This window comes from Venturia canescens, chromosome 2 (assembly GCF_019457755.1).
Source record: "Venturia canescens isolate UGA chromosome 2, ASM1945775v1, whole genome shotgun sequence".
Classification (NCBI taxonomy): Eukaryota; Metazoa; Arthropoda; class Insecta; order Hymenoptera; family Ichneumonidae; genus Venturia; species Venturia canescens.
In genome coordinates, this window is record NC_057422.1 from 14,804,588 (window position 1) to 14,830,800 (window position 26,213).

Consider the following 26,213-nt stretch of genomic DNA (forward strand, 5'->3'; position numbering starts at 1 on the left):
CGATTCGTAACCGGGTGCTGGTGGACCCCAAAGAGATGCTGCGGGAAATAAACGCTCTGTCCGCGCGACTGGAGCCACTGTGCCCCGTTCAGCGCTTTCCGTAGTTTAATAATTGACAGCTGCCGAAAAGCAGCAACGACGACGGCTCAGTTCGGCGGCGACCACGTCAAAGAAATATGTATCGATATACTCGATCGAAATAGTGATTATCCGAAGGAAGATCAGTGTGATTTGTGGGGAGGCTGCGGATTCATTTCATTGTCTGTCAGCAGCCTCGAACCTTTCGTTAATTTTTTTTTCTCTTTAGTTTACTGTCACTAGTTTACCCTTCGATTCTTTATTCTATCTTGTATTTAGTGCGCGTATATATTAATACAAAAATAATACTTTGGTGTGTGCCATGAAAATAAAAAGAGAATTATTGGGACTCGAGTGTTTCGTCAGTAATTTCAGTGATCATGAGTGATATCTTGATTCTATTACGAAATATCGAAAAAAAATGCGTTTATATTTCGAGGTTTTGGGTACGAAAGAATTGCCGGGAAATCGTTGTTTTGCACCGACTAACTTTTCGTCGGACGCTGCCCCCCAATAAGGGATATGTTTTGAATTACCGAAAAATACAGTTTCCATTTGTTTCATCTCTGGCCGCACATTAATTCATACGTAATGATAATGCGTTAGTGCACCGTACCGTGAATCAATGCGAATTTTTCTCCGCGATTGGTAAGTTATTATCCACAAATTATATGTACTGTATTGTACCATAAAAAATAAAAACACTTTCGCATTAATGCATGGACCAGCTGAATCGTGTGACATGACACAAAACTCAATGCTTTCTTCAGAACATGAGGAAACTTTAATGAAAAAGTATCGTTTCAAAGAATCGAAAACAACACGTCGGTTCGACGAATACGTGTGTACGCATGCCGATCAAAAGGTCCATTGATTTGAACGAACTCGTGTATCGAACGATGAAAAAAAAATCGAATAACATCACTAGCTCAATCAACAATGCGATCATCCGAGATATTCATTATTCTCGCAACCCGAAACGTCGATCAAACGCGATCCTCTATCACAATTCAACATCGCGGCTTCGATATATAAATATTAATGAGATATCTTACGGGAGGACCGTGGCGATCTCAACGAAAAATAACGAAGGGCGGGGGGGGGGGGGGGGGGAAGATCGCATACCGATACGTATCTACAAATATACGTGTATACATACTCTTTAACGATATAACTTAATCAGAACGGCATACTAACCGCTATTTCATCAAACATATATAATTCTGCCACCTAAAAAGTTTAATGTCCTTGTGCACACGTGTATATATTTATAGGTGCGTTTATATATAGTACGAATTTGAAGGATGTGTAGGGTAAAAAGAGTATATTTATGAACTTGGGGCGGTGTGAATGAACAAAAGGGATGCTCGCTCCGCGATCGAGATGCCATCGATCCAACATTTTTATGGTCAGGTTTTCGAAGCCCTCGAATAATTGTCAGCGGTGCAACCGGTTGTCGCGTACGTCCATTATATACGTATATATGTGGCACATACAAAAATGGACGTACTCGATATACACGTCTATATATATGTGCATAGTGGAATGGAATGTGTTTCGTCCCTCGGCGGACTCTATACACACCGAAACGGAAACGGGATTGAGGAAAGAAGTGCCAAACTTTCGAGGAGTGTACCCAATGTCACGTACTCGAAGGAAAAAGGTACCGAAGCACCTTTTATTACTTCAGCACACATTCTATCGGATTGTTTTCAATATAACGAGCGGAAACCGAGAAAAAAAATCGTACGGAAAGAAAACTGAGTTGTACGATTTCTTCGTCGTTGGTCAAACGAAGAAACGAACTAAACCTCACTTTTTGATGCAAGGGGACGAAAAAAAAGATTTATCAGTGTTGCAAGAGGCGTCATTTTGAGGTTGGTTAATATTGTATGTAATTGGAACGGAATATGCGAGAAAGAAATGACACTCTTGCGGACGCTGGATGAACTAATTAACGGTTCGGGCGAAGAAAATATCGATGGCTCTTTGTGCATGTGGTATTCGTAAAAAACGGGACAGCGCGAGAGGTTATTAGGGGACTAGAGAGAATACGTAACCGCGACAGTAAACCGTACTATGAGACTGTGGTGGCGCGATTGCTCGGACACCGAGCTCTCGTGGCCAGCAGAGAAAGCCCCCGGAGGAAGGACTTCTGTTTTCTGTTTCAACGCACGCACGTGCACGAAACCAGCGACAAAATATTTGTCAATTTGTGCAAACGCACAGGTTGTTCAGCTCGAATGATCAATTAAGAAAACGACTTTCCGGGAGTGAATTTCGAGGGGAAAAACCGTTGGCGGCCGTTAATTTTTAAATTCTTACTGGTCATTCACCATCGAAATTGATAAATACACGGACTTTTAAGGCATTCTCCGTCAGACCGGTTGAAGATAAAGATTAAAAGCGAAAATGCACAAGACCCGTTTTGTAGAGCATGAAATTCTCTGAAACCCGCAGCCGTCAAAAAATTGAATAGAGCACTGAAATAACTCAAACGAAATGGTTATTCGAACTACCTGCGAGGTAAACTTCTCAAAAATGAAAGAGCGCTGCATGGCGTTTTCACTGTAAATTTCATGTTCGACAGGATTGGTCGTTTATTTTTTTCTCGATCTCCAACCGTTTTTCTCGATTTTTCGAAATGCTGTTTTCAATAGTGATTTTCCGGATACAATAGTTCTATAACCGTTTGATTGTTGTTATTACTTTTTGTTCACGTGATCATTCAACGACTCGTACACAAAATTTTGAAGCGAAATATTTGGAAAAAATAATTGTATAATTGGACCCCATTAAGTAAAGTAGCACGCGGAATAAAAATTCTTATAATCTCTGTGAGTTTAGCGAGCATTTGTCGCAGAAGCAAGCAGAAAAAATGTTTTACGCGAAATTACGACGTGTGAGCTTTGATGAAAGTCAAAAATTGTACATTCATTTCTTGCCATTCTCAGCTCCGAATTGATCACTCCTCTGAGAGGCTCAACATTGATGAAGACTTTAACGATTGACTCTTCCATGTGGTGTGGAGATAAAAAATTTCAAGAGAGGTCAAGAATAGTCGGAGATACAGATAAAGTGGTCAATGATACTGCATTTCGTACAAGACCTCACTTATATTTTCAAACAGAAGCGCTTTGTACTACAGGTCATGAGTGCATATAAGAAAAAATACAAAAGCTAAAAAACAAAATATCAATAATTTTGAAGTTTACATTTGCCTTCAGCAGTGATTTTCTACCTCGCAATATCGAAACTCTGATCCCTAATCACGCATAACCTACAAAGTCTAAAATTTCAACGCTTCTAATCAGACTCCAATTATAACCGCAGGAATGATAAAGCAGCCAGACTCCTTATTGAAATGACATTCTCACAAGAGAAATGAGCTTTTTCAATATTCTCGTGTTTGCTGGTAGAGTTCCCCGTGAAATGAGTGAGCATGCTTATTGGAGACCCTTTCCAAAACGATTTGGCTTCGATTTGTGGTGAGAATCCGTAAAAAATGGCAAGTATCTCGCTCAATTATATTACAGTATTCTGGTGATATATTTTCACAACTTCACTGAAACAGATATATAAGCATTAGTTTGGGCAGCCGTTGGAATGCAGTGGCTACGAGAAAAGGACGCTTGTGTACGAGCCGATGCCGCAATACCTTTAACCATAACGACACATGGACGTACTAACCTCACTTGTCCACACATACACAGAAAGGAAAATAAAACACGAATCACCGGTCTCCGCCGTGCTCTCTATCTCGTACTAGTATAATTTAGCTACCAACAGCTATTCTTAAAGACTTGCTTTTGTATATTCCATCAAATGGTTTATACCAGTATATAATAACATAACCTCTTTCGCGTACACACGAACACGCGTGATGCCTATTATAAGGTACTACAATACGGAAGTATTTTTCGATCGTGTATCGACGTTATTATATAATTCCCACGTAATGGAGACCGAGAGATCGATGAAAAATGAATAATGACGTTACAACGCATCGATCTTTATGATTCAATAAGTATGATTGAACACCGTGTTCCACATATTATCGTAGTACAAACGAGCCACGAACGAGGGAGTTGCGCGGAATGCTCGCTTCTCGCTTCGCGCAGGCTCATAATTCTCAGTGGAGGACGGACAAAGTATTATGTTTCGTGGAATCGAAACTTTTATTCCCTCGGAACGCGCGTGCGACACAAGTTTTTTTTATTTAATTTTATTTCCCAACCGCTTGATTGCTACGAGTGTTGACATTTTTTTCTTTCTTATTCGATTTCATTCGGCCTGTGGTTTTTTCACGGAGACTTGAAAAAAAAGTGTCCGACACATTCTCGTACAGTCTCTCAAGAGGTCGTCGCGAACGGGACGCTGAAACTTCGTTGGCGAATAATGAGAAGAGTTTATACTGTGATTCCCGGATATTGCTTCCCCCTGATTCGTGACGTTAAAAGCTTTCTCGTTTTTCTACTTCTGTGCGATTATCAGAAGATATAATTCTATTGTATGAGCGCGAACCAAGCGCTTTTTTCTCCACTGACGCCGGGTTATAGAGTCCCGGAGGTCGTGGCCGCAGCCGTTCTCTTCTAACTCGTGAGTACGCTATTCGTGCAGAGAAAATCATGAAAAATGGGAAGCGGCTGATGGAACTTGAAGAACGGCGAAAATATGCATCGAAAAATAAAAAAATACACTTGCGGGAACGAATTGCAACGGAAAGCAATGTAAAAATATAAGATGAAAAACGATTATCGGGACTGCGGCAAACGTCGAATATAACCTCGAATTTCAACGACGTCAAAACCAAACGAAGAGTCAACGAATCTATATAAACTTTTAGCCACGACTGTAAGAAGAAAACTCACTTAATTTGCTTCTCAATTAATGCGAATATGTGCGCCGCATTGAACGTCAGTGAAGGATGAAATAGTATAATATCCGAATGGGCTTGAGAGCGAGTTTTAATTATGTGCTTGTAATTATAGCGAACTACACCGGGGCATTTCGCGCGTTAATGACCTTCGGTGGCTCTCGGGCGAAAAGAAAGTAACTTTGTACACACGAGGCGCGGTGCGATAAAAAACTTTCTTCGTATCATATCTTCCGGTGTATCCGTGATCCCGAGTTTCTCGTTGAGAGTCTATTCTCTGTTGTGTACCTGTTGCGAAGTAAAACACTCGCTACCGTTGTGCAAACGTGTATTTGTGCACTCATCGTGGGAAGTGAACTTGCAGACTCGCTGTCAAACGAGTGTACACGTAGATATTCAAACTCATAAAATAATGTACGTATGAATTCGTGTGTATGCTCTTTACTTCCCGTTTGCTTTCATTTGCTCTCTCGCGAGATACGCACATTCGCCTCGTGTGCTCGCGCACAATGCCAGAGAATTTTATTCCTCGCGTTAAATGTTAACCGCGCACTATTGTTTTTCGCGCTCGTTATTGTAAGCAATAACGTGAAAAATATTCGCCGTTCATAATCCTAGCCAAAGATTAGTTCCGTTAACGTTAAACACATTCGTGACAGCAGCTACGATTAGCGTTTTAATGACATTTCGTAAAAATCACTCTAAGGCTTTTGGCAGGAAATTTGGAGCACTGATTTTTTATTTTCGTACTCGAATCGCTTAGTTTTTAGTCGATTATTGAAACTGAACGGAGAATTGAGCCGAATATTTATTCACGATAAATTTGTTCGTTCAGATGAGAAGGATTTAAAAAATTTCTTATCCTCTTTTTCAGGTTTTCAAGAGCACAGAATCCGCGGATCGCTGGCGATCATGATGAATTTGGAACGTCCGATAATGGACGGCTGCGGACAGCAGCAGCAGCAGCAGCAGCAGCAGCAGCAGCAACAACAGCAGCAACAACCGGGCCTGTTTCTCGCCGGTAATAATGGTACTTCGGTTCCCGTTGAAATATCTGCTCCTCAGGAGCAAATAGTTGTTCATCAGCCTGTAACACCCTCCGAGCATTACGGAGGGCCGTTGGGCTTGAGCGTTTGCATTTCTGATTCCGGCCACGAGATACTTCGACCGAAACCACGAAGGTACGAAATCCAAGATTCTTTAATTAAAATTTCATTGATTATTGCGACAATTATTGTGAAAGGGAGCTTCGTTTTGCCCCGAGGAACGTAACGGCCACTGGGTCCTTCAGTTACGAACAAAAATGGTAAAAAACTATATATTTTCCTTTTTCCGCTGGCACGGGAATTCAACAGGAAACGTCACCAGCGAAAAATTCATCGAAAGCCGCACTCGAGCTATAGCCCATTTTTACAAATATTAGAACCCAAGCTCTTTATCGGGGACGGAATGAAAATGAGGAAGCTCCGGTCGCCAGCAGCACGGAGTGACGATGAATTTCTCGAGAAGCCACATATCCGTATATTTGTCAACATGTGTGCGTGTATTTATACACTCTCGTATCCGGGCCCGGGATGGAAGGATTTCGTTGGCGGTTGATAAATTGATCGGGGTACATATATATAGCCGGGGATCTCCGTGGATCGTTAAAACTTACGAGCCACGCAATTACGAACGATCCGATAAACGATGTCAAACGAGCGTGTATATACGCGTATACGTGCACGCAGTAGCAGCAGTGTCTCCTGCTTCTCATTGCCCGGTTTCATCGTTCAAGAGTATAGAGAGGGAGTCTCGGTAGTACACATCGTTCGGTAATTTACCGGTGGATCGGTGGTGGAGCCGAATCGCATCGCTTTTCGATCCCGTACTACTACTGCCGTGCGAGCGCCGCTTGGAGCCTCGTAAAAAGCATTTCGGCATACTGATAAGATCGCGACGCGGTTCTCCTCAGACGAATGAGAGTCTGGGAGCTTGCCTCCCCTGGGGGTGATAATGGGGAGTCGAAATCAGCCGGTTGTCACTTTTGTGTCAGTTGGAGATTTGAAAAAATATGTTTTACCGTTTCATTATCGTCAGGAGGAAGATTGCGGGGGGTGCGGAGTGTACGGATCCTCGGTGATGGACGGACGAGGCTTGATTGGCTCAAGGAGACGTGGGAGGATGTCGAGACTCTGATTTTTGTGGTAGGCCATGGCGAGAAGTCACTAAACCGAGGTTAACCCTCGAGCCAGGATTTTTAGAAGAGGATCGAAGAAAATGGGCGACTCGATGGGATTGAGAGATGATGGGGAAGGCTCATTCGATGAGCGAGAGGGAAGAGAAAGAGAGCTAGAGAGAAATAACGAAGTATGTTGGCATTGGTGAACACCGAGTCAGAACCTGAGGATCACAGAAGCCAAGGAAAGGGTCGACAACCCGTTGGCTGATGCGATGCTTGGAACGCTCACGCTAAGAGGGTTCCGAGGTAGCCATTAATAATCGCGCGCGTCCCAGAGGCAAGCCGAGAGATTCGAACTCGCAGCAGCAGCAGCAGCAGCTCCTCCCGGTTCCCTCTCGCTCTCTCTCTTCGTTGCATTAGCTTACGATTCTTCCCTTCAACGCGTACCAGCGCAGGCCATTTTATGTACTAAAAATGTGGCCTGCGAAAGCAGCCCGAGCACAGTGGACCAACGTGATTTGGGCTCTCGTCTCTCGCAGCTGAAACAAAACGAAACAAACTAAAAGTAAGAAAAAATTTTTAAAAACGAACAACCCAAAGAGGGAGGGGACAGTATGAACGCGAGGAATTTACCTCATGCGTACAGGACACACTCAAATGCATACGTATGCGATCATGTACGTACACGCGGAATACCCGTATACTGTGATGAACTAGAATCAAGCCAACGATTTTACGAGGCAGACGTAAATTCCCCGAGACGAATAATTACGCGTCTGAAAAATCGGTTCTCGCGCACGCGCGCGCGCGCGCGCGCGAGGGCCCCCCCTCTCGAGTGAACGACCTCCGAATAGCCATAAGTAAAGCCTTACCTTCCCCGGCCCGAAAATCTTTTTTCGAACCTTGCCAAAAATTCGTCTCTTGCCATACATGGACAAAAATTATAAATGCATCATGTATATATAAAAAGGACCGCCAGTGAGAGTTCTCCCGAAGCAGGAGAGAATTACGAATACCAGACGAAAGGAAAAAAAAAAAACAAAACAAAAAAAAAACGAAGCAGCGACTCTCACGTCTCATCGGCAGCGCAGCACACTCTCTGCGAATTCATAAAAACAAGATTAATATTTCAACGGTTTACTGTTGTCTTCAGCCAAGTTGAATCATCGACTTGGAACTTTATCGTCGTAAGGTCAACAGCCATACATACATTAGGATATCAATATTCATATATCCATACAAGACCAGGAAGACTATCGACATCGAGCAACATGTACCCTATCGTATGCATCGTTGACTCTCGGCTTTCGCCCAACGTATACGACTCGGTATTTCCACATACGATTTTTCATACTTAACAATCACTGGCAAGAACGTATTTCGATAAAAGGAACGCGATGAATTCCTCGTTTCGTAAACACTTTTATTTGCAGTTCCACAAAAATTACTCGGTCCCGACGCTGCGCCGGCTCGTGATACGTGGACTCGTAATTAACGACTTTTGCACACGGAGTCCATGAAATTAAGCCAATTTTCGGAGATCTACAATCGTTTCGATCTTCCGTTGAGAATCCTCGGTCCTTGGAACCAGTTTTTCCCCACTTCGTTGAGTTCAACGCCCAAAATTTTGATTCAGCGTAACTTTTAAAATATTTATGATACGAAATCGTTATCGTGCGTCAAAGCCCTTTTTAGGCTCCAGTTATTTTTACTGCTTGCCGCGCCGCCGCATGAGTCACTTCGTTCCGAGGCGTTTGTCGCCTCGGGAGACGAAGAGTTTGAAAGAATCGGTGCAAACTCGATATATTCGTTGGTTCGGACACCAAACCAAGTTTGCCAACGGAAAAGTTAGCGAATTATTCGTGCTGTCGTCAATCCCCGAGTTTTATACACCCCCAAAAAAAGTTTCGCCTCATTTCAAACGATTTTTAAATGCATTCGAAGTGGTGATGCACGTGGAATTGACGTTTCGCATCCCCTTGCCACCGATCCGCCATTTTCACATTTATTTCTCATATTTTGTTGCTTTTCCCTCGTCTCAATTAAGCAGAATTTCAGAGACTCATCGTGCCAGCGTAAGCGGCTCGATCGGGGCGAGAGAAAAGGATTTTTCGGCCGGGTGCATCGTGTTTTCTCGTAAATTGTACATCGATGTATAAGAGCTTGTAGACACTTTCTATCGACGACGACGAATCACGCTCTCGGTTATGTACGATGCTTTCCGAGGCCCCGAAGCCGTAGCTCGTTAATAAGAAATGTGGGTGACTCTCGTGTGTACGTGTCACTATCTCTCTCTCTCTCTCTCTCCTGCCAGGCCGCAGGACGAATCTGTTTTATGGCGTGGCACGCCACGATGTCCTCCGCACACGAACTATCGTGTGCTCTTCTCGAGATCCTTCGATCCGGACAACGATATCCATCCGCGAGCGACAATCGGCACGAAAACACGTTCACGATCTGTACACGAAACATTTATACACAGACACGTAGACGCGGAGATGTTGAGTCAAATCTCCGAGTAGCATCGCGCTCACGACTAATATCTACATAAAACATTTTCGTTGGAAAACCTCTGAATTTCATTCGTATAAAGAAATAAAAGAGGAAAAAAATTGCTCCCATTTTATGTCGTGTGAGATGAAATCTGTGAGAGATTGAATAAAATAATTGGATTACTCTGGAAAATGGATTTAGTTCGAGCGAATTTTTATTCCGTATACGAAATGAACTGGGAGAGTTCGAAAACGAAGTCGAATAAGAACTTTCGTCCTTTCATTGTGGCCCCTAAACTCGTTTTCCCTCACTAAATGCTCTTCTAATTTCGTAATCTCATATCCATCGGTTTTAAACGATTCGTCCGGGTGTTGACAGTATAGATGATGCACCGTGGTAAACCTTTTTTGTTAACGCTCGTGCCGAAAGCCTCGAGTATTGTCCGAGCACGAATTTATGAGAGTTTCAGCTCCATCACGATCGCGGACAAACCGAGCACGCCTCTTTTTACACCTACTACTCCCGGGCGATTTAATGCTTTAAGAAGCCCGTTATTAGACTCGCTTTTAACTTTTGAATGAGCTGCTTGAATTTATTGAAATAACGGTTAAATATAAGAGCTTGTTGATTTTACGTGGGATGGCCTATATTTAAAACCCACTGAAACTAGGCACACACGAATAAAAATTCCCGCGGATATTTCTATACACTCCATTTATAACTATATTTGTGTGAATACCGAGTTCAATTACTATCTCGACTCCTCGTCGAGATTTCACCTTCTCGCGCGTTCCACGAATTTCATTGTTGCTCCTCCAGAGACACACACGCGCGCGCTTTATTTACCCTCGTCCATTTGAGGTACAATAACAATCGCATATAAAGTAGAAATTGTGCGCGCACGAGGCTCGTGGACACGGATTTTTGTACGACAAGTGTGATGTTCCGTCACTCCGCGATATTTCAGCCCATAACGACTCAGTCGCGTCATTCGCCGAGCCTCGGTTATATCGACTAATGACCGTTTAGTTTTTATTTTCAAACGTTTCCGTTTCCTGGATAATGACGAAGTGAGAATCCTGTTAAAATTGGCACTCACTTCCAAGAGATTTTTGTATCCATTTTTTTGCTACTTCATTAAGATTCAAGCGATGTTTTCAAAGTTGATTGAACTCTCAATAACGTGTAAAAAAAAAAAAAAAAAAACGGAAAAGTGGTGAAATTTCGATTTTATTACAAAAAAACGGAGAGACCAACGATGGTAACTATCCGTCTCTGACAAAATTATACTTTTGGAACAAAGTTAGAAAAAATGGAACTCGGTTTTTAGGTTAGAATATTCGCAACATCGAATAAAAAGGACCGCTTGCACGAAAATAAAAATAAACATTGCCACCGACGAATATATAAGCGGGATAAATCCAAGAGATAATATACGTTGCTATACACATCAGGGAAAAGAGAATTTCGTGTGAAAAAGAGAGTACAGTCGCGCGAGTGCCATACGAACGAAAAATATGTATATACACGAGCGTAAGTATATAAAACTCTGTGTACAATCTGATGAGCTTCTTTTTATCTTTTATAACGAAGGTACTGGCGCGAGAGCTCACCGAAAGTCAAAACTTTCTTTGAGTCACGGTGCGTCTACGAATTAAATTAGTTATCCGAAAGTGTATGAAAGCACGCTATAGCGTCGAAAGGTTGAGAGAGCATAGGCGATATCTGGGAACGAGGCGATCGCGATAATGGATAATAAGCCCGAGCGGGATTGTGAGAAATGTATCTGTGTACGTTCGGCTTTGTGATTTTAACTCGCGAGTGTGTCGGTTGCGTTTTTGTACTTGCTGCCAGTATCAAACTCGCTTATCCCCACTCACACGTGTCTTATACCCAGACCCAGCAAAAGTGCACTCTCCTTGTGGTTAAGACAGGTTTAATCAACGCACCGTAAACGTATTTAGGCTAAATGTTCTAAGCGCGCGCGCCATCTGTACGCAACTCGGATACACACGGTTTTTTAACCTCTCCGAGTTCCGAGTGTGCGGCTCGCGCCGTCCTGTGTACGTCAGTTTACGTAGCAGCGCGATCGCATCGCGATGCTTCTCTTTCTTCGACTTCCGTTCCCCTTACTTTACCTTTTCCTTCGGCTCGTTTGTTCTGTAGGTCAGGGACGTACTTGCACCTGTACCTAATACCGGCTTGTTTATCCGACCAGATTCCCTATTCACCCGCCATATTTTATTCGCACTTGCATTTTCTCTTGTGCGGTTCACCATGTCGACAAGTTTCTGTTTCGATTTCACAGTTGAGTTTAGACAGATTATAAAGTCTCAACTTCCCTGTACATTTTGAGCACGCCCATTAAATGAATTTTCGAAAATTCGAAAACTGCACGAGATACTTCGAATTCTATCATCGATACCAAATTCTCAACCCGTCTTACGAGTACAAAGAAAAAGTATGGCGGCGAGCCTCGGGCCAGCAGAGGGCAGCGCTGTCGATGACAGGTCCGATTATTTTTGCACTCGAACCAAAAGTAAAAAAGGTTCGTATTTTTCTCCCCGGATTGCCCCGTTAGAATAACGTCATTTTCCCTTCAATCATTTTTGAAAAACTTGTTTTTTCCGTTTACGATCGATAAGTTTTCAACCTTTCGAACACGACTGTACGGTCAGTTAATCGTTGGTTTTACGGTCGTTCATCGAGCTAGATGAGCCTCAGTTCGCTGGCACGAGAGACTTGTTTAGCACGCGCATACCTCGCGTAGCGGAGACGAGAATTTTCGCCCCAGCCGTTTTTTTCCTCAGCATTTCACGCATTGTAAAGCTCCGCCGTTCTTAAATAATAACTTTCGCTCTTTTCTTGCGAGTACAAATGTACATGATGGCGCAAACGTTCGTACTTGTGAATGGATGCTTCGGAGCGCACTTGTCTCTCGTTACCCAATGAATAAATTGCATCAAACCCGACGAAACAAATTGACATTTAAAAATCTCGATAAATAGAGCCCCCAGGAATCAATGAAACCCCCGAATCCCGTGAATAAAATTCACACATAAAAGCACAGTTTTAAACACGTGTGCGACAGAGTCGAGAATGAAATATTTCGAGTTTAACGAGGAGGATGTCTGCTCGTGCCAAGTAGGCGAGACGTTCACCGACTTGCCCTTGACAAAACTCATCAGCGGAGTTTCGCATCATGAACACGGACAATGCACACGAAAACAAACAAGTATCACGCACACATTCGCACCCGTATCTCCGATACAAATAACACACACGTACACACCTTGAACTTTCGTTTGCCCTCGGAGGGTTATTCACGAGTTGTTCGTCCCATCCCGCCGATTCGCCATTACTTGCGGTAACTTCGCGACTCGTTACGGCATTGATTAAAAGAAACGATTATATAGTTACGCCGTTATGACCACAATAATATCGTTTCAAATACAAACATCCGTAAATACGATGGAGTCATTTGTTTCCAATTTAAAAAAAGCCAGTAATAACCTCGTTGACGATTGTGTCAATAAAAATAACGATTTTTCGAGTGTCCTCGTTCCGAATTCGGATTTTAAATCACTGTGAGAAAGCTTTGCGAAAAACGTTCGAAAAATGTGGCGGAAAGTGTAGACAGCAATCCGAAGTCCGGCCATTTTGCAATAAGGAGCTACAGTACGTGTTTATTCTCGATGAAAATCGTTATTAAAAATATTCGCTCGAAAGAATCGAGAATAAAAGACGAGTAAAAATGATAATGAAAAAAAGATAATTGTAATAATGATCGAGGGAGCAGCGTGCACGAGAAAGCGGTTGTACGTATTGCTTAGGACGAGGAAATCGATCCACCGAGAGGAGCATCGAGAATAACTGTAAGTGTAAGCGGCGGGGAAGAGTGTATAGGAAATTGTAAGTTGCGGCGTCGATATAGCCGTTTCGGATGCATACGAGTGAGCGATAGAAGGGAGCAAGTGCGTTAGCAATCTTGTACACGCGATCATTTTCGTTTCTGTTGCTTTTACGCGTTCGTGCGCTTGTGTTGGTGATTATACGGAGAGAGAGAGAGAGAGACGAGCCCATGGTGCGAGTGCTCGGTGTGAGTGACGACTCTCCCTCGTAAATACGGTAAATATGTGTGAATACGTGTGTACGTGCGTTTGAGAATATTCTTCTTGATCGTTCCGACAACAGCGCGCCACAGCGAAAGATATTAACCTTGCTCTAACCCAGTTTACCGCGGTCGTTCTTTTTTTTCCGCGGAAGTGTACACGCGCACACGCAAACGCAGCCTCTCCGCGCTCTGTTCTTCATCCGGCAGGTTGAGTTGCCTCTTGGGAAATTCTCGTTGGAATCTTCATTCAGCCTGCAAAAGAGCATTAGCCAGTACCGGAAAGGGCTGATCTTCGCGCAGCGATCGTTCCTACGAAGCTGCATGAGAACTTTTCTGCGAGCGCGCCAACTTTTTCGACTCCGCTTACTCGAGTTTACATATTTTCCAATAACCCGTCACAATGTTTACTTTCTACTGCGATTCTCCCGAGTTTTTTTTATTTACCTCGTCGACACTCGTCGAGCCCCGCGACCCATTCGGACCGTGTGAATTTTCGATGCACTTTTATTTCGAAAATAAAATACTCGCCCGGGATCATGAATGACGGACGAAAGAATGGAGAGAAAAAATGAAATAAAAGAGAGAACAACGGTTTACGATTGTATAGGAAGGACTGTAATGCCGTCACGCAGCTTGGCAGGGGTTGGACAGACCAGTCCAGTACCTTCTTCGTGTATAGGATGTGGGACGGGCACCGGAAATCCCTCCCGAAACCGCTCCACTGTCCACCTCGCTGCTTCGCCCATGCTTCATTATTTTCTGACGTTTATTTTCTCCTCCACCCTCCTTTTCTCGTAATACTCATAATACCAAATTTCCCTGCGAATGCTCGTCGTCGCTTTTGCTCTCCCGGATTGGTTGAATTTTCAAAAATCGCCACCAACGTTGAGGTTAACCAAGGGGAATCCACCGTTCTTGGATTTCCCGGCCAACGTGAAATTCGGCGTAGAGATAAATATGCTGCGCGACATTGAAAAATTCAATTTGATAATTAACAATGACGTTTGAGCAGAGAGAATCAATCCAAACGATCTCAACTTTGAATATTCTTCGAAGAGGCCAACGAAAATGTAACTTGATCTAAATATTTTCCTACTTGCTTTCTCTCTCATTATTTCTCCTTCGAATTCATCTCGCGCCATCGGTCATTACGTCTTTCGAGTACAGAAAGGAAAAAACGTGAACGAAGAAACAATGAAGGAAAAAGTAAAGTAGGGAAAATTCGCTTAATGGATAGAATAAGATTTTCTCTGAAGGAGGGGGAATGGAGAAGAGAGAAGGTGGAAGGTGTGCTTGAAATCCCCGCGTTTCTCCCGGAGGAAGTACACACGTTTCACCGGGTTGATGTACAGGAAACCCACAGACACGCCAGTTCAGTCACATGTTTACGTCGCTACGACTCCGAGACACCGAGGACGCTCTCTTCGGTCGCGAACAGTGTTAAAAATTCTTCCAAAACATTCGAGATTTTGGTGTAACAGTTGACGTGCGAATACCTCGGAAGTGAAATTCAACGTTTTGGTGAAGCGACTCGATTGACGTATCGAGAGTGAAGTGACATCCGCCATGTTTTTTAGTGACAAAGTTTCGGGAGCGATCGGCACGCGTGTTTGAGACGAAAATCAAGAAATCGCGCTTTCGAGCCTCATTTTATTTCGATCGAACTCCAAGTGACGTGTGTGAAAATATGAACGTCGATTTTATCGAGCTGGTAAAACGGTTATAATTTAGTCCATGTTCGCTGGAGCGTGCGTCAGGTGAAACTCGACGATGAAATCTGAGGGACCGAGAGCCTGAAATGTTGGCGGGAAAACGCCTCCTCCGTTGCACCCGCAAAGAGGATAAACATTGCAAGTGTAATATTTGTCGCGAGTTGAAAGATTGTCGAATCGTTGAGAGGGCGGGGGAAAGAGACTGCATGGATAGGACGAATTTCATACTTCGTAGGGCTATGCCCTTTGTGAAGCGGACGCCTACGAAGGAGTGGCAGGAAGCGACGAGGCTCGACGACTACGAAAATTCGTCGACTCTCGAGGACGACTCGCCTCGACCGAGACAGCAGGGGGATTTCGGGGGCGAAAAGATTTCTTCGGGTCGCGGTGAGGTCGAAACAAATCGCGAAGATATAACGGGGCAAAATTTACGAAAATCATCGAGCAATATTGGCGAAAAAAAATCTGGAAACGAAATAAAATCTCAGGATAATTGGACGGAGACTAAAATCGAAAGAGACGCGAATAACAAAGTCGTTATTTATTTCGGTGAGCATTACAGCTCGAATCGGGGCCCGGAATGTCGAGAGGCGACGGCTGAAGATCGCCAATTTATGGGATCGCACGATAAAAAAAGTTTCTGCGGTATTTCTAGTTCTTGTACGAGTCAAAGGTCGCTCGATCAGGTGGAAGAGAGTCGTGATAAACGGGAGAACAATGTCGTAAACAATAAGACGAGCGGCGTCGTACTTCGAGGACCGTTATCATCGTGCAACGACGAGGGGTCGCCTGACGAGACCGTCGATTCATCGAGTTGGTCGTTGAACCGTATCTCCGACGATACTAATCACTTCCGCGACGACGATCACTCGATTATGTCGAAAGATGATCCGTCGATGCTTCGCGATGATCGCACAGATTTTCAAGACCCCAACAATCGTTCGTTATCGCGCAACGAATTCGCCCTCGACGCTAATCAATCGCCGACATTTCATCGCGATTCCCAGCGAGAAATCATCATCAAGGTCACTCCGAGCCGCGAAGACGTTCTGAGGATCGAAGAGGACGATACTCACATCGCCGATTATTGGTCATTGCCAGGTGACACAACAGGTTTTCGCGCCGATTGGAGCTTCGTCCAACAATGGAGACTCAGAGGGTAATTGCGAAACGTGTAGCGCGCGGCCCAAACAATTCCACGTATTCTCTCACTTCGATTCTCTCTTCTCGGACCACTCGGAGAATTCCGAGTACGGTGCGAACGAAAGAGCCTATTTTTCGTCGTATTTTCATCAACTAAAATATCCGTTACCGTTGCATTGTATTCGAAACGATATTACACCACGCGACGAGAGACGGAAACTGTTTCCAGGGGTGCCAGAGGTCATAAAAGTCGTAACGGACGATCTTTATAACCTAAAAGTTTGAGCGACATTTCACAGCGCCCTCGAAATTTTTCTTTCCCGCGCTTCTTCCCTCCCTTCTATTCGCCCGAACGAAATAAATTTCGATTTTTCAATAATTGTGAACCAAAAATTGACAGATTTTTATGCAAATATTACACAAATAAAAGGGACTGAGAGCATTGGAAATTTAAATAACTTAAAGTCCGTGGAAAAAGAAGAAATTCGGTGCCTCGAATTTTGAGGTTAGAATGTACAAATCTGTAGCGTAAATGCATAGTTTAAGTGGTGTGTTGAGAAGCTCTCGCCTCGATATATAAACATATCCGCGAGTAACGGACGGAAAGTGTCTCTACACTGGATATGCGCGATATTCATAAGTGCCGCTCCTCGTTTCGCGCTATTTTTCTGTTTTCTTATTTACCATTCACTGAGCAACATACGCTTTGAAAACGGTGAATACGTAAGTTATCTGGAAGATCTCAAAACACGGCATTTCGAATTAATTGCCCTTCGACTGTGGAATAATGCTACTTGACGTATAGCAGCACTGTAATTTCGATCAGTTCGATCTCATCGTGTCTGTTGGAGAGTGAAAAAAAAAAGAAAAAAATATTCAAACAAAAATAACGGCCGGAAATCTGTTTTCTGATTATTTATTCACGATCCTTGATAATTTTAACGCGTTTTCTCGATAATCACGCAACTTTTCATCTTGCGAGTTGTGATTTTTTGATCCAACGAATAATCGCTCTCGAGACTTGCGTTTGCTGCACTATTTTCGTTCACGTACTTTCCAGTGTCGGCTCCCGAAACGTTTACATTTACAATAATTTTATTATTGAAGTTTGACAATATTTTCCGACGAGTTTTTTACTTTTTCAAGGTTTCAGGGAACTTTGAACTCTTCTACCGTTGAACGCCGGAATTTCAGTGTTTTTTTTTTTTTTTAACCAAAAAAAGCCAAAGATCTTAGTCCTAATTTTAGTAAATCAACGAACCGTTCTCCAGACGCAACGATATTGTGACGACAAAATGTTTTTTTCGGTGGTTTACAGACCGAGCGGAAACGTCGGACGAGAGCAGCAATACTGTTCGTCTTACAGCAAAGAGTCGCCGGAAACGGGCGTGAAGACAGGAGTTCACAACATGGTTCACATGGTGGCGGAAAGGGACACGGACAGCGTCGCACCAACACCGACGCCCCATCATCCGCATCATTCACAGCATCATCATTTGAGTCTTCACGAGCTGCGAGTTCTTCAGGTATGAAATATATTCGGGCAACGGATTGTTGAGCTCGAGAACGTGCCGCTGTTTTGTATCCGAAATTCGACCTCGAATTCTCGAAGCTTTAGAATGAGCTTTGGATGAGCTCGCACCTCTATTATTATCATTGGTCGAGCCTAATACGATATTATTGAAAAGTCCAAAAGTGGAATGAAATGATAGGCTGAGATTTTTGGTGTTTCAACAAGGGCGTTTATTAAATTTCAGAGGAGGCCTATAATCGAGTGTACCGGTAATAGCTCGTCGGACGAGAATCGTTCGTCCGGACACGCGAGCATGTCCGATACCGGTGGACATACGAGCGGAAGTTCACCGCCGCATCGTCATCACAGAGCTCACAGTCCTCAGCAGTTGAACGCCGTTCCTGAAGACGATAGACTCTCCGCCTCCGTTACACAGAGAAATGGGAGAAATAGAAATGGCCAGAATCGCAACAGGCACAGGGCTACGCCTGCTAAGGTTTTTTTTCCACTCAAACCTCTTTTTCCCATCGTTTTATCTTCTCTCAAGTTCGTATGAACCTCGAAAGGAATTCTGTCGTCTGAGTGAGCCACCCAGTGTCAAATAACTGCAAAGATTGTACTACCCACAAAGCCTCTTTCCGGCTTGGAACACTCAGAACCAGAATTATTATTGGACCGTATAATTTTTTGTCTTTCATCAATTTTTTACGTGTCATTTTTCGCGAACAGTATTCTCCGGGGCTCTCGGCCGGAAAGATTGTTGGGCGTTACGGTTATTGTAGTTATTTCTCGCTTTGTAGAGTGTAGAAAGACTCGGTGGCTGGCGGCCAAGTATTATTATCATTAGACAATGCCTCGATTACGAAGTTGTACGAAATTCCATTTTTTCTCTTCTTTATCTTAAACTTCGCTTCATTCTACGAGCCGTTATGAGTCGGATAAAATGAAGAAGGTGGAGCAATCGACATCAACGATTTATTTCGTTCATTTTTTTTTCTGCTTCCGTTTTTATTTAATTTAGAAAACCTGATCTGTTTATGATGGAGTACTAAAGTTCTGTATTTAAGACTAACGATTCATAAAACGCGCAGTTGCAGGTACCCTGGTCGGGCTCAGGATTAGAGGACATAAAATTGGCCATTCAACAATTGACGATGCGTTCACACACCTCAACCTCGACGTATTCGTCGTTAAGCGGTTCCGAGAGCTCCGAGCCTGCGGTTAGACGTTTAATGAGACACTCGAGCCTCGAAACAATAAATACTAATGTTACAAGCGCTGATGAATTCGTATGGGTTGATTCGCACAATCGACTCGTCGAGCTTCAACAATTACCTTGGACCCATCACGACGTATTAAGAGTATTACAAAACGGCAGAACGAGGGAGCACATGGATCAAGTTTCTATGGAAACCATACCTAGGCTATCGTATCTTTTGCAACGCGCACTTGTTCGCATCGGCAGAGAGACCCAAAGATTGTCGAAACCTTTAGGGCTTTGCAGCAAACACGAAGTTTACAGCGCTTTCAAAATTGTACTTTGTCCTGCCCTCGCAGATTCGTGCACCAAGGTAATGCTACTTCAATCGTTGGGATTGTCATTTTGTCTTCCGATTAATAACGTCAATTAATACACGAAAGAAAAAACTGCATCTTTGGGTATCGATCGTCAAATGATTTTACCATTTTCGGGACGTAAGAACTTCTTATGGTACCGTTTCGAAATCGATCGATAATGTTTGGTGATGAAGAATCGATTAATTGAGAAACGGCATGAATAACGAAATACAAAATCGTTCATTATTTGCTACTGCCCCATGATCGAAACTCTTCGCCAATTGGTTTCGATATTTCACTTCATAATTTCATTTTTCTGACAGTAATTACTTCGATTATTGTGTGAAGATGATCCTTTCATGAGACAAGAGCAATTTGTAAAAAAAAATTTGAAAATTTAATCACAAGCGTAAAGAACGAAGACGAATTAACGATATTTTTTTATCGACACCGAAGGCTTGTCTCCGAGCTGCTGCAATGTTCGCGGTCTCGGGTGATCAGTTGCGGCAGTCAAAAGCTTCACGATCGGGACTTCAATTGCCGGTCGGTAGATTTTTACGTTGGATGTCGGACGTTAAACTCGGGCGTATGATACACGAGTATGCTGCGGTGTATCTCGCTGCTGGTATAGAGAATCTGTTGGAGGAGATTTTGCTTCAGTGCGTGCCGACCGAACAGCACACGACACTAACCGCAACTATGCTCGAACACGCAATTGCGAATAGCGGCGATTTGTGGGGTCTTTTACAGCCTTACGCGCATTTGAATGCCGGCCGAATAGCTTCAGGTCAGTTGTCTTTTACGATCGTCGCGTAACATCCCACTCAAATTTATCCCTCAGTATTTTCTTATTATCACTATTATCATTAAATTTTTCGAACGACCCTGTAACACCTTCGGTTGTATATCATTTTTGTATATTTATGTACAGGCTCTTTCACGTTGGTTGATCATTATCCCTCGAGTTGAGTTCCGAACTGAGTTTCAATATGGAAACACTTCGGACTCTCGAATATTATTTTTCAATATAGAAAGCAGTCAATAGCTTTCAAGTTGGATGAATTCGTTCACGTTTTCACTCCCTTGTTATCGCCCAGAGAGTTAAAAAAGTGTTCAATTTTCCGCACAAAAGCTATTCACATTTTTTCTCTATTTTAGGTCTTTAAAAGGCATAAAAAATCACCCGATTTTTGACAGTCGTGTATAACCAGAGCGTAACCGTGCTCCTTTGATGAGCTTTCGTTACAAAATTATTGACTTTTAAGCCATGGCACAAGTGACTTTTTTATCGGAAATTTCATGTTCTATAAAATAAGTCCCACGTATTTGTGCTCTATCTCTAGTCGTTTTGACGGCGTGAACGACGTTTCGTGAACTGTGAAAATAAGTAACTCGCCACCGAGAAGGAGACACTAACTAATTCTAAATTCTATCCTAAAACTGATTTCAGATAATTGAATATTTGACCAAGGCAAATCTTGTAAATGAAATTTACGTCTACACTTATAAAAATAGTATTTTATATTTATAAATATATGTGTATAGGTGCATTGGCGATGCCAAGGTGGGCGAGTGTGAGTTCCCTGAGTTCCACATCGTCGTCTCGTAGCGGTCGTGAACCACCGGGCTCTACTCTCGAACCGTCTCTTCTTACAACCTGCGTAGGTTCGATGCCCGAGCTTCTCGATCTCATCTCCAAGGTTGCCCAGTCTGGCCGATGTCCCGTACCACTGACAACAAAGTCCTTGAACGCTCTATTTTATTACATGAGATGTTCTCAGGTAGGAAACGGCTCCATCAATATTCTATATTATTGATGTCATGATAGACATCTATTGTATTTATCATACTTTTTTATCCGCATATTACACGACGAAATATGTGCGTATGCTTATGTTTATAGTTGGAACACGGTGAAAGAGGCTCTGGAATTCAAGAACTCGCTTATGAGCGTGCCTATGTCGTTTTGCCACCGTTAGTAGAATGGCTCAGAGTTGCCACAGCCCACGCTGAACACCGACATGCTCTCAGCGTCGATCACGATGATATCAGTCAAGCAGCGAGGCTTTTATTACCAGGTGTCGATTGTCCCGTCAGACCTGTCGCGTAAGCTTTCAAAATTCATTAAAATCGATATTAACTCTTCAAAATCGTACTACATCGACAACCTGTTTTTACAACACACGATTCCGCCAAATCCAGACTGTCCTTCTACTGATATGACTCCAAATGGTTGTCACGAGGACGATTAATTTTCTGTTATTCAGACATAGTTTTCATGCCGAGTAGATAAAATTTTGATAGATTTTTTAGATGCAATTTGATGTTGAAATTCAACTACCCATCAAATTAAAAACGATCCCGTTCCAATTTCGATATTTTCCAAAAATTAACGACTTTTCTTTCGCTATGATTTGGCTAACGTTCAGACGATGTAGTTACTTTTTTCAATAACGTCAAAATATGACGGAGTGGCGTCTCAGTCAAACAACCGACCGAATATTTTTTCCTCAGTTTCGAAGATGTCACCATTTGTTCGAGGCGCACGGATGACGGTGAATATGTGCGGCGCCTCACTCTAGACATGGCATTTAAGATGTTGACCAGCGGAAGGCCGGATCTAATATCACAAGCTGTTTCGTTGCTTCCTGCTCCGACGAAAATAAATACTGTAAATGACAGTGGTTTCACGGCGTTAATGTTGTCATGTATGAACGGCAATGAAATCGCGGTCACGGCTCTCCTCGATGCTGGAGCGGATGTTAACGTGGAAAGCCCGGCGCCACCGACCAGTCAAACCTCCGGGACTCCAGTTAAATCCCCTCCAACCGGTGGAAGCCCTGGAAACAGAATGTCCAGTAGTCCATCTATGCTGAACACTCCCAGTGGCAAAAACTGTTCAAATCCCAATCCAACGAACGGCGCCTCATCCCCTTGTAACACTGCGAATCATGCGCAAAGTGGATTCAACGCTGAGACTCAACACTGGACAGCGCTCACGTACACTGCACTTTTGGGACACTGTAACATTGCCAGAATCCTCTTGGAACGCGGAGCTTCCGTCGAAGGCGGTGCCAAACCCAGTGAAGACAAATGCACCGTTACGCCATTACAAGCCGCCACGGCCTCTGGAAATAACGAAATGGTCGCTCTCTTACTCGCTCATGGCGCACAACCTTTTCTTTCTACTCTCATCAAAGATACCTTCTGCTATTCCGGTTCTGCTCAACGTGGATGTTACAGGTAAATGACACATCTATTGGACCCATCTCTGAAACAGTTTAACGTCGATAATTACTTGCAGTATTCGTCTTGCGACTTTTTCGTGTACTGTTACTTTTTTTTTGTCGAATAGACTAAACGTACTGAAGAAAAAAATATTAAGTTTTTGTAAATAGTCATGGAGATGGTCGAGGCACGAACAAAGATCGATAAAATGCGATGAAAAACTACTTACAAAATACATTTAGATTCATCGTAATGAGTACTACGTTATTGCTATTAATAATGCATTTTTCGCAGTGCAATATCGGTGGCAACTGCCCACGGCCAGAGAGGCTGTCTACATCAGCTACTTTCTCATCCTTTGAATTTCTCTGCGAAACGTGGCGAGAAGGAAGTACTCTCATTGGAGGAAATATTAGCAGAGGGAAATGCCGGCACGAGTCAACAGCAACAACATCAACCATCGGATGGACGAGGCACTCGCAAGGAAGGCAAAGAACCAGTTTTCAACAAGAGTCAGAGTAAAGCGCTGCAGGAGGCCATGTATCACAGTGCAGAGAGCAATCACTTGGGTCAGCTGCTCATTGTTTTATTTTTCAATGATTTTACGAAGAATATTCCTTTAAAATTGCTCTATACGTAGACTCACTGCTGAACATTTTTGGCAAGCGAAATCACTTCTTTGTCAAAAGTCTCAAAAAAATGTCTGTGCACAAACATTATGAACATTTCGAAGCCAAAATTAAATGAAATTTTTATTCGGCTACATCGCTATACTGCCTGTTTCATTGTCGTTGATAGTAAAAACCCCTGAAAGGATAAACTTTTTAGAGAATGTTGGACGTGTAAAACTTTCTTAAATGCACGAAACATATCGCAATCGTGAATTAATTTACTTTTTTCTTTCAATGATCGACAGACATTACTATGGAATTGCGGGGTCTTCGTGTTGGCTGGACTTTACACTGTTGGATGCACAGTTTATCGATTGCCCATGAGATGCGAATCGACTCCGTGATCGACCAATTGTTGCAAGATTTTTTACAAGTTTGTCCCGACGATTACTCGACACAATTCGTTCAAGAATGTCTTCCTTTGTTATTCAACATTTTTCGATACAGCAAGGTAATTTTCCGATTGGGAGTAACATTATTTTTTGCTGATATAGTTTCCATGAATTTGTGTACATTTAATGTTTTATATTATTGCAGAAGGAAGGCACGACGCTCCTCTTGGCCGATATATTTTGTACTTGCTTTGGATGGGAACCCATAAAACCCATAAGGGACACGACCTTGTCAAGTGGTTCGAGAATCGATCCAAAATTTGTCAATAATCCGGAACTAAGTGACGTACAATTCCGGGTCGAAGGCAGAGTTTTTTATGGTCACAAAATTGTTCTCGTCACTTCGTCACCCCGATTTAGGAATATGCTCAGCTCAAAATTGTGCGAGGGAAATCCTCCGATTGTACAGATCAATGATATACGATATCATATTTTTCAAGTAAGAGAGAATTTTAATCTTTCTGCATTCAATATCACACGAAATATCATTTGTTATTCTCATCGGTGTATTTTTTTTATTGCCAAGGTGTAAAACTTTTTCGAGGCAACTTTCGGTTGCATTGTGATTCAATACACATAAAAGACTTTTTTCCTATGTATTTTATGATATCTTCGTCGATGTCAATCTCGGATGATCGGTTTAATGCTCACTGTGATTGGTATTACATTTTCAGATGGTTATGGAATTTTTGTACCACGGAGGTTGTGCAACTCTCAAAGTGAACCAGAGCGACGTATTGGAATTGATGGCAGCTGCGAATTTTTTCCAGCTCGATGGTCTTTTGCGGTTTTGCGAGGCCCAGTGTTCAGCAATGGTCGATCTGGATAACATCGTTTCCACATATATTCACGCGAAGGTAAAAGAGTCGTCTGTGAAAAATAATTCGTCAAACATTCCATTTTTGGCACATGTTTCATTAAATCTAACATTTTTTATCAGGTGTATAATGCGGCGCAACTTCTCGAGTATTGCCAGGGCTTTTTATTACAAAACATGGTGGCTCTGATGACGTACGACGATTCCGTAAAACGTTTGTTGTTTGCAAAGAAGCTGCCAAATCACGATGTCCTAGCAGGGCTTTTATTGACTTTACAAGCGAGAATAAAAGCTCGTCGTCCGCAGCCGCAGAGTAAGCTCAAGACTTGAGGCGAACAGTGGGGGAAAAAGAAGAAAAGTAACAATAATAATAATAGAGAAAATATTGTGATTTTCATTTGAGTAAGAGAAAGAGACTGTTGAAGTTTTTTCATACAATATTACGATATAAATATCGTATTGAATTAATATTGAGCAAGAATAGTAAGGGGAGAATGTTGTGTGACGCAGCATTTTTGTTATCTGCATAAATTTCTTCGTTCATTATTATAATAGAGCAAGAGTAGTTCGGTGAGCTTATCGCCATTACAGTATATATGTACACCCAAACGAACAATCGTCTTCCGTCCGAAGCTCAATGTTTTATATATACATAAATATATATATATATATAAATAAACATATCTATATACGTAATATACGTAAAGTACCGATAATACTGTGTTTTACATTCAGGAAATTTCGAGATTTTTTTTTATTCCGATACTACGAAAAACACGAATGCGTGCGCGACCGTAGAATCTTGCCACTTACGGTCATAAGTATGGTGATAATCTTGTATCTTAATAATATGCGTACTCGTAAGCGTACTCGTAAGTATGAGGATTACGAGCGTATTTATGTACTTTACGCATGCAACCCAGTCGAAAATTGAATGCAGACAAATTTCGAGACAAACAATGAATTATTACACTCTGTTCGATGCTTCATCTTTTCATTAAATTTTCGCATTAGAACCATAAAATTGCATTTTTGTTTAATGTCTTAATAATGATGACAATTCTATAGAAGATATTATTTTTAAAATAAAATAAGCGCGTTTAATTATTTTTTACACGATGTTTTGAAGCATTTTTGCTAGAAGTATTATTTATAATCGACGTTTTTAATATCGCACAGTTGGTGCTGTTTCCAAATGTTTCTATCAAATCGAATTTTCGACTGGGATTTTACGTGCGTAAGATCTTTGAACGCATTCTTTACTCAAAGACGCATTGACTGCCAGACAATAAAGCTGTTAGGATCACTATGGGACTGGTGTTTTCGTTAAGAAAATCAAGTTATTTATATGACGACAGATAAAATTAATATAAAGGATTATGAATACATACGTTTCGTTGAATTTATTTTTATATTCTCGTTATCCCAAAACCCTATAGGATATATTCCCAGATCGCC

The 26,213-nt window shown here is 42.4% G+C and overlaps 1 protein-coding gene and 1 long non-coding RNA gene across 4 annotated transcripts; one reads left to right on the forward strand and one right to left on the reverse strand.

Moving 5' to 3' along the window:
* Positions 1 to 123: 123 nt before the first annotated feature.
* On the forward strand, positions 124 to 26,145 carry LOC122406858 (ankyrin repeat and BTB/POZ domain-containing protein 2). Of its 3 annotated transcripts, XM_043412638.1 has the most exons (14): positions 124 to 726; positions 5,829 to 6,135; positions 17,896 to 18,103; positions 18,335 to 18,586; positions 19,182 to 19,661; positions 20,104 to 20,434; positions 21,193 to 21,428; positions 21,551 to 21,753; positions 22,162 to 22,890; positions 23,170 to 23,444; positions 23,792 to 23,997; positions 24,084 to 24,377; positions 24,613 to 24,795; positions 24,879 to 26,145. In XM_043412638.1, exons 2-14 carry the CDS (start codon positions 5,867 to 5,869, stop codon positions 25,083 to 25,085), a joined length of 3,873 nt encoding a protein of 1,290 aa, XP_043268573.1. In that variant the 5' UTR covers positions 124 to 726; positions 5,829 to 5,866; the 3' UTR covers positions 25,086 to 26,145. The 3 variants fall into 3 exon arrangements, with proteins under 3 accessions (XP_043268573.1, XP_043268574.1, XP_043268572.1); XM_043412639.1 differs by lacking the exons at positions 124 to 726; positions 5,829 to 6,135 and adding an exon at positions 12,976 to 13,483; XM_043412637.1 differs by lacking the exons at positions 124 to 726; positions 5,829 to 6,135 and adding an exon at positions 15,209 to 16,593.
* Positions 3,175 to 4,216, reverse strand: LOC122406875 (uncharacterized). Its single transcript, XR_006260099.1, has 2 exons — positions 3,769 to 4,216; positions 3,175 to 3,643 (listed from the first exon to the last, which is right to left on the reverse strand). It is a non-coding gene; the product is annotated as an uncharacterized lncRNA (long non-coding RNA).
* Positions 26,146 to 26,213: the final 68 nt, after the last annotated feature.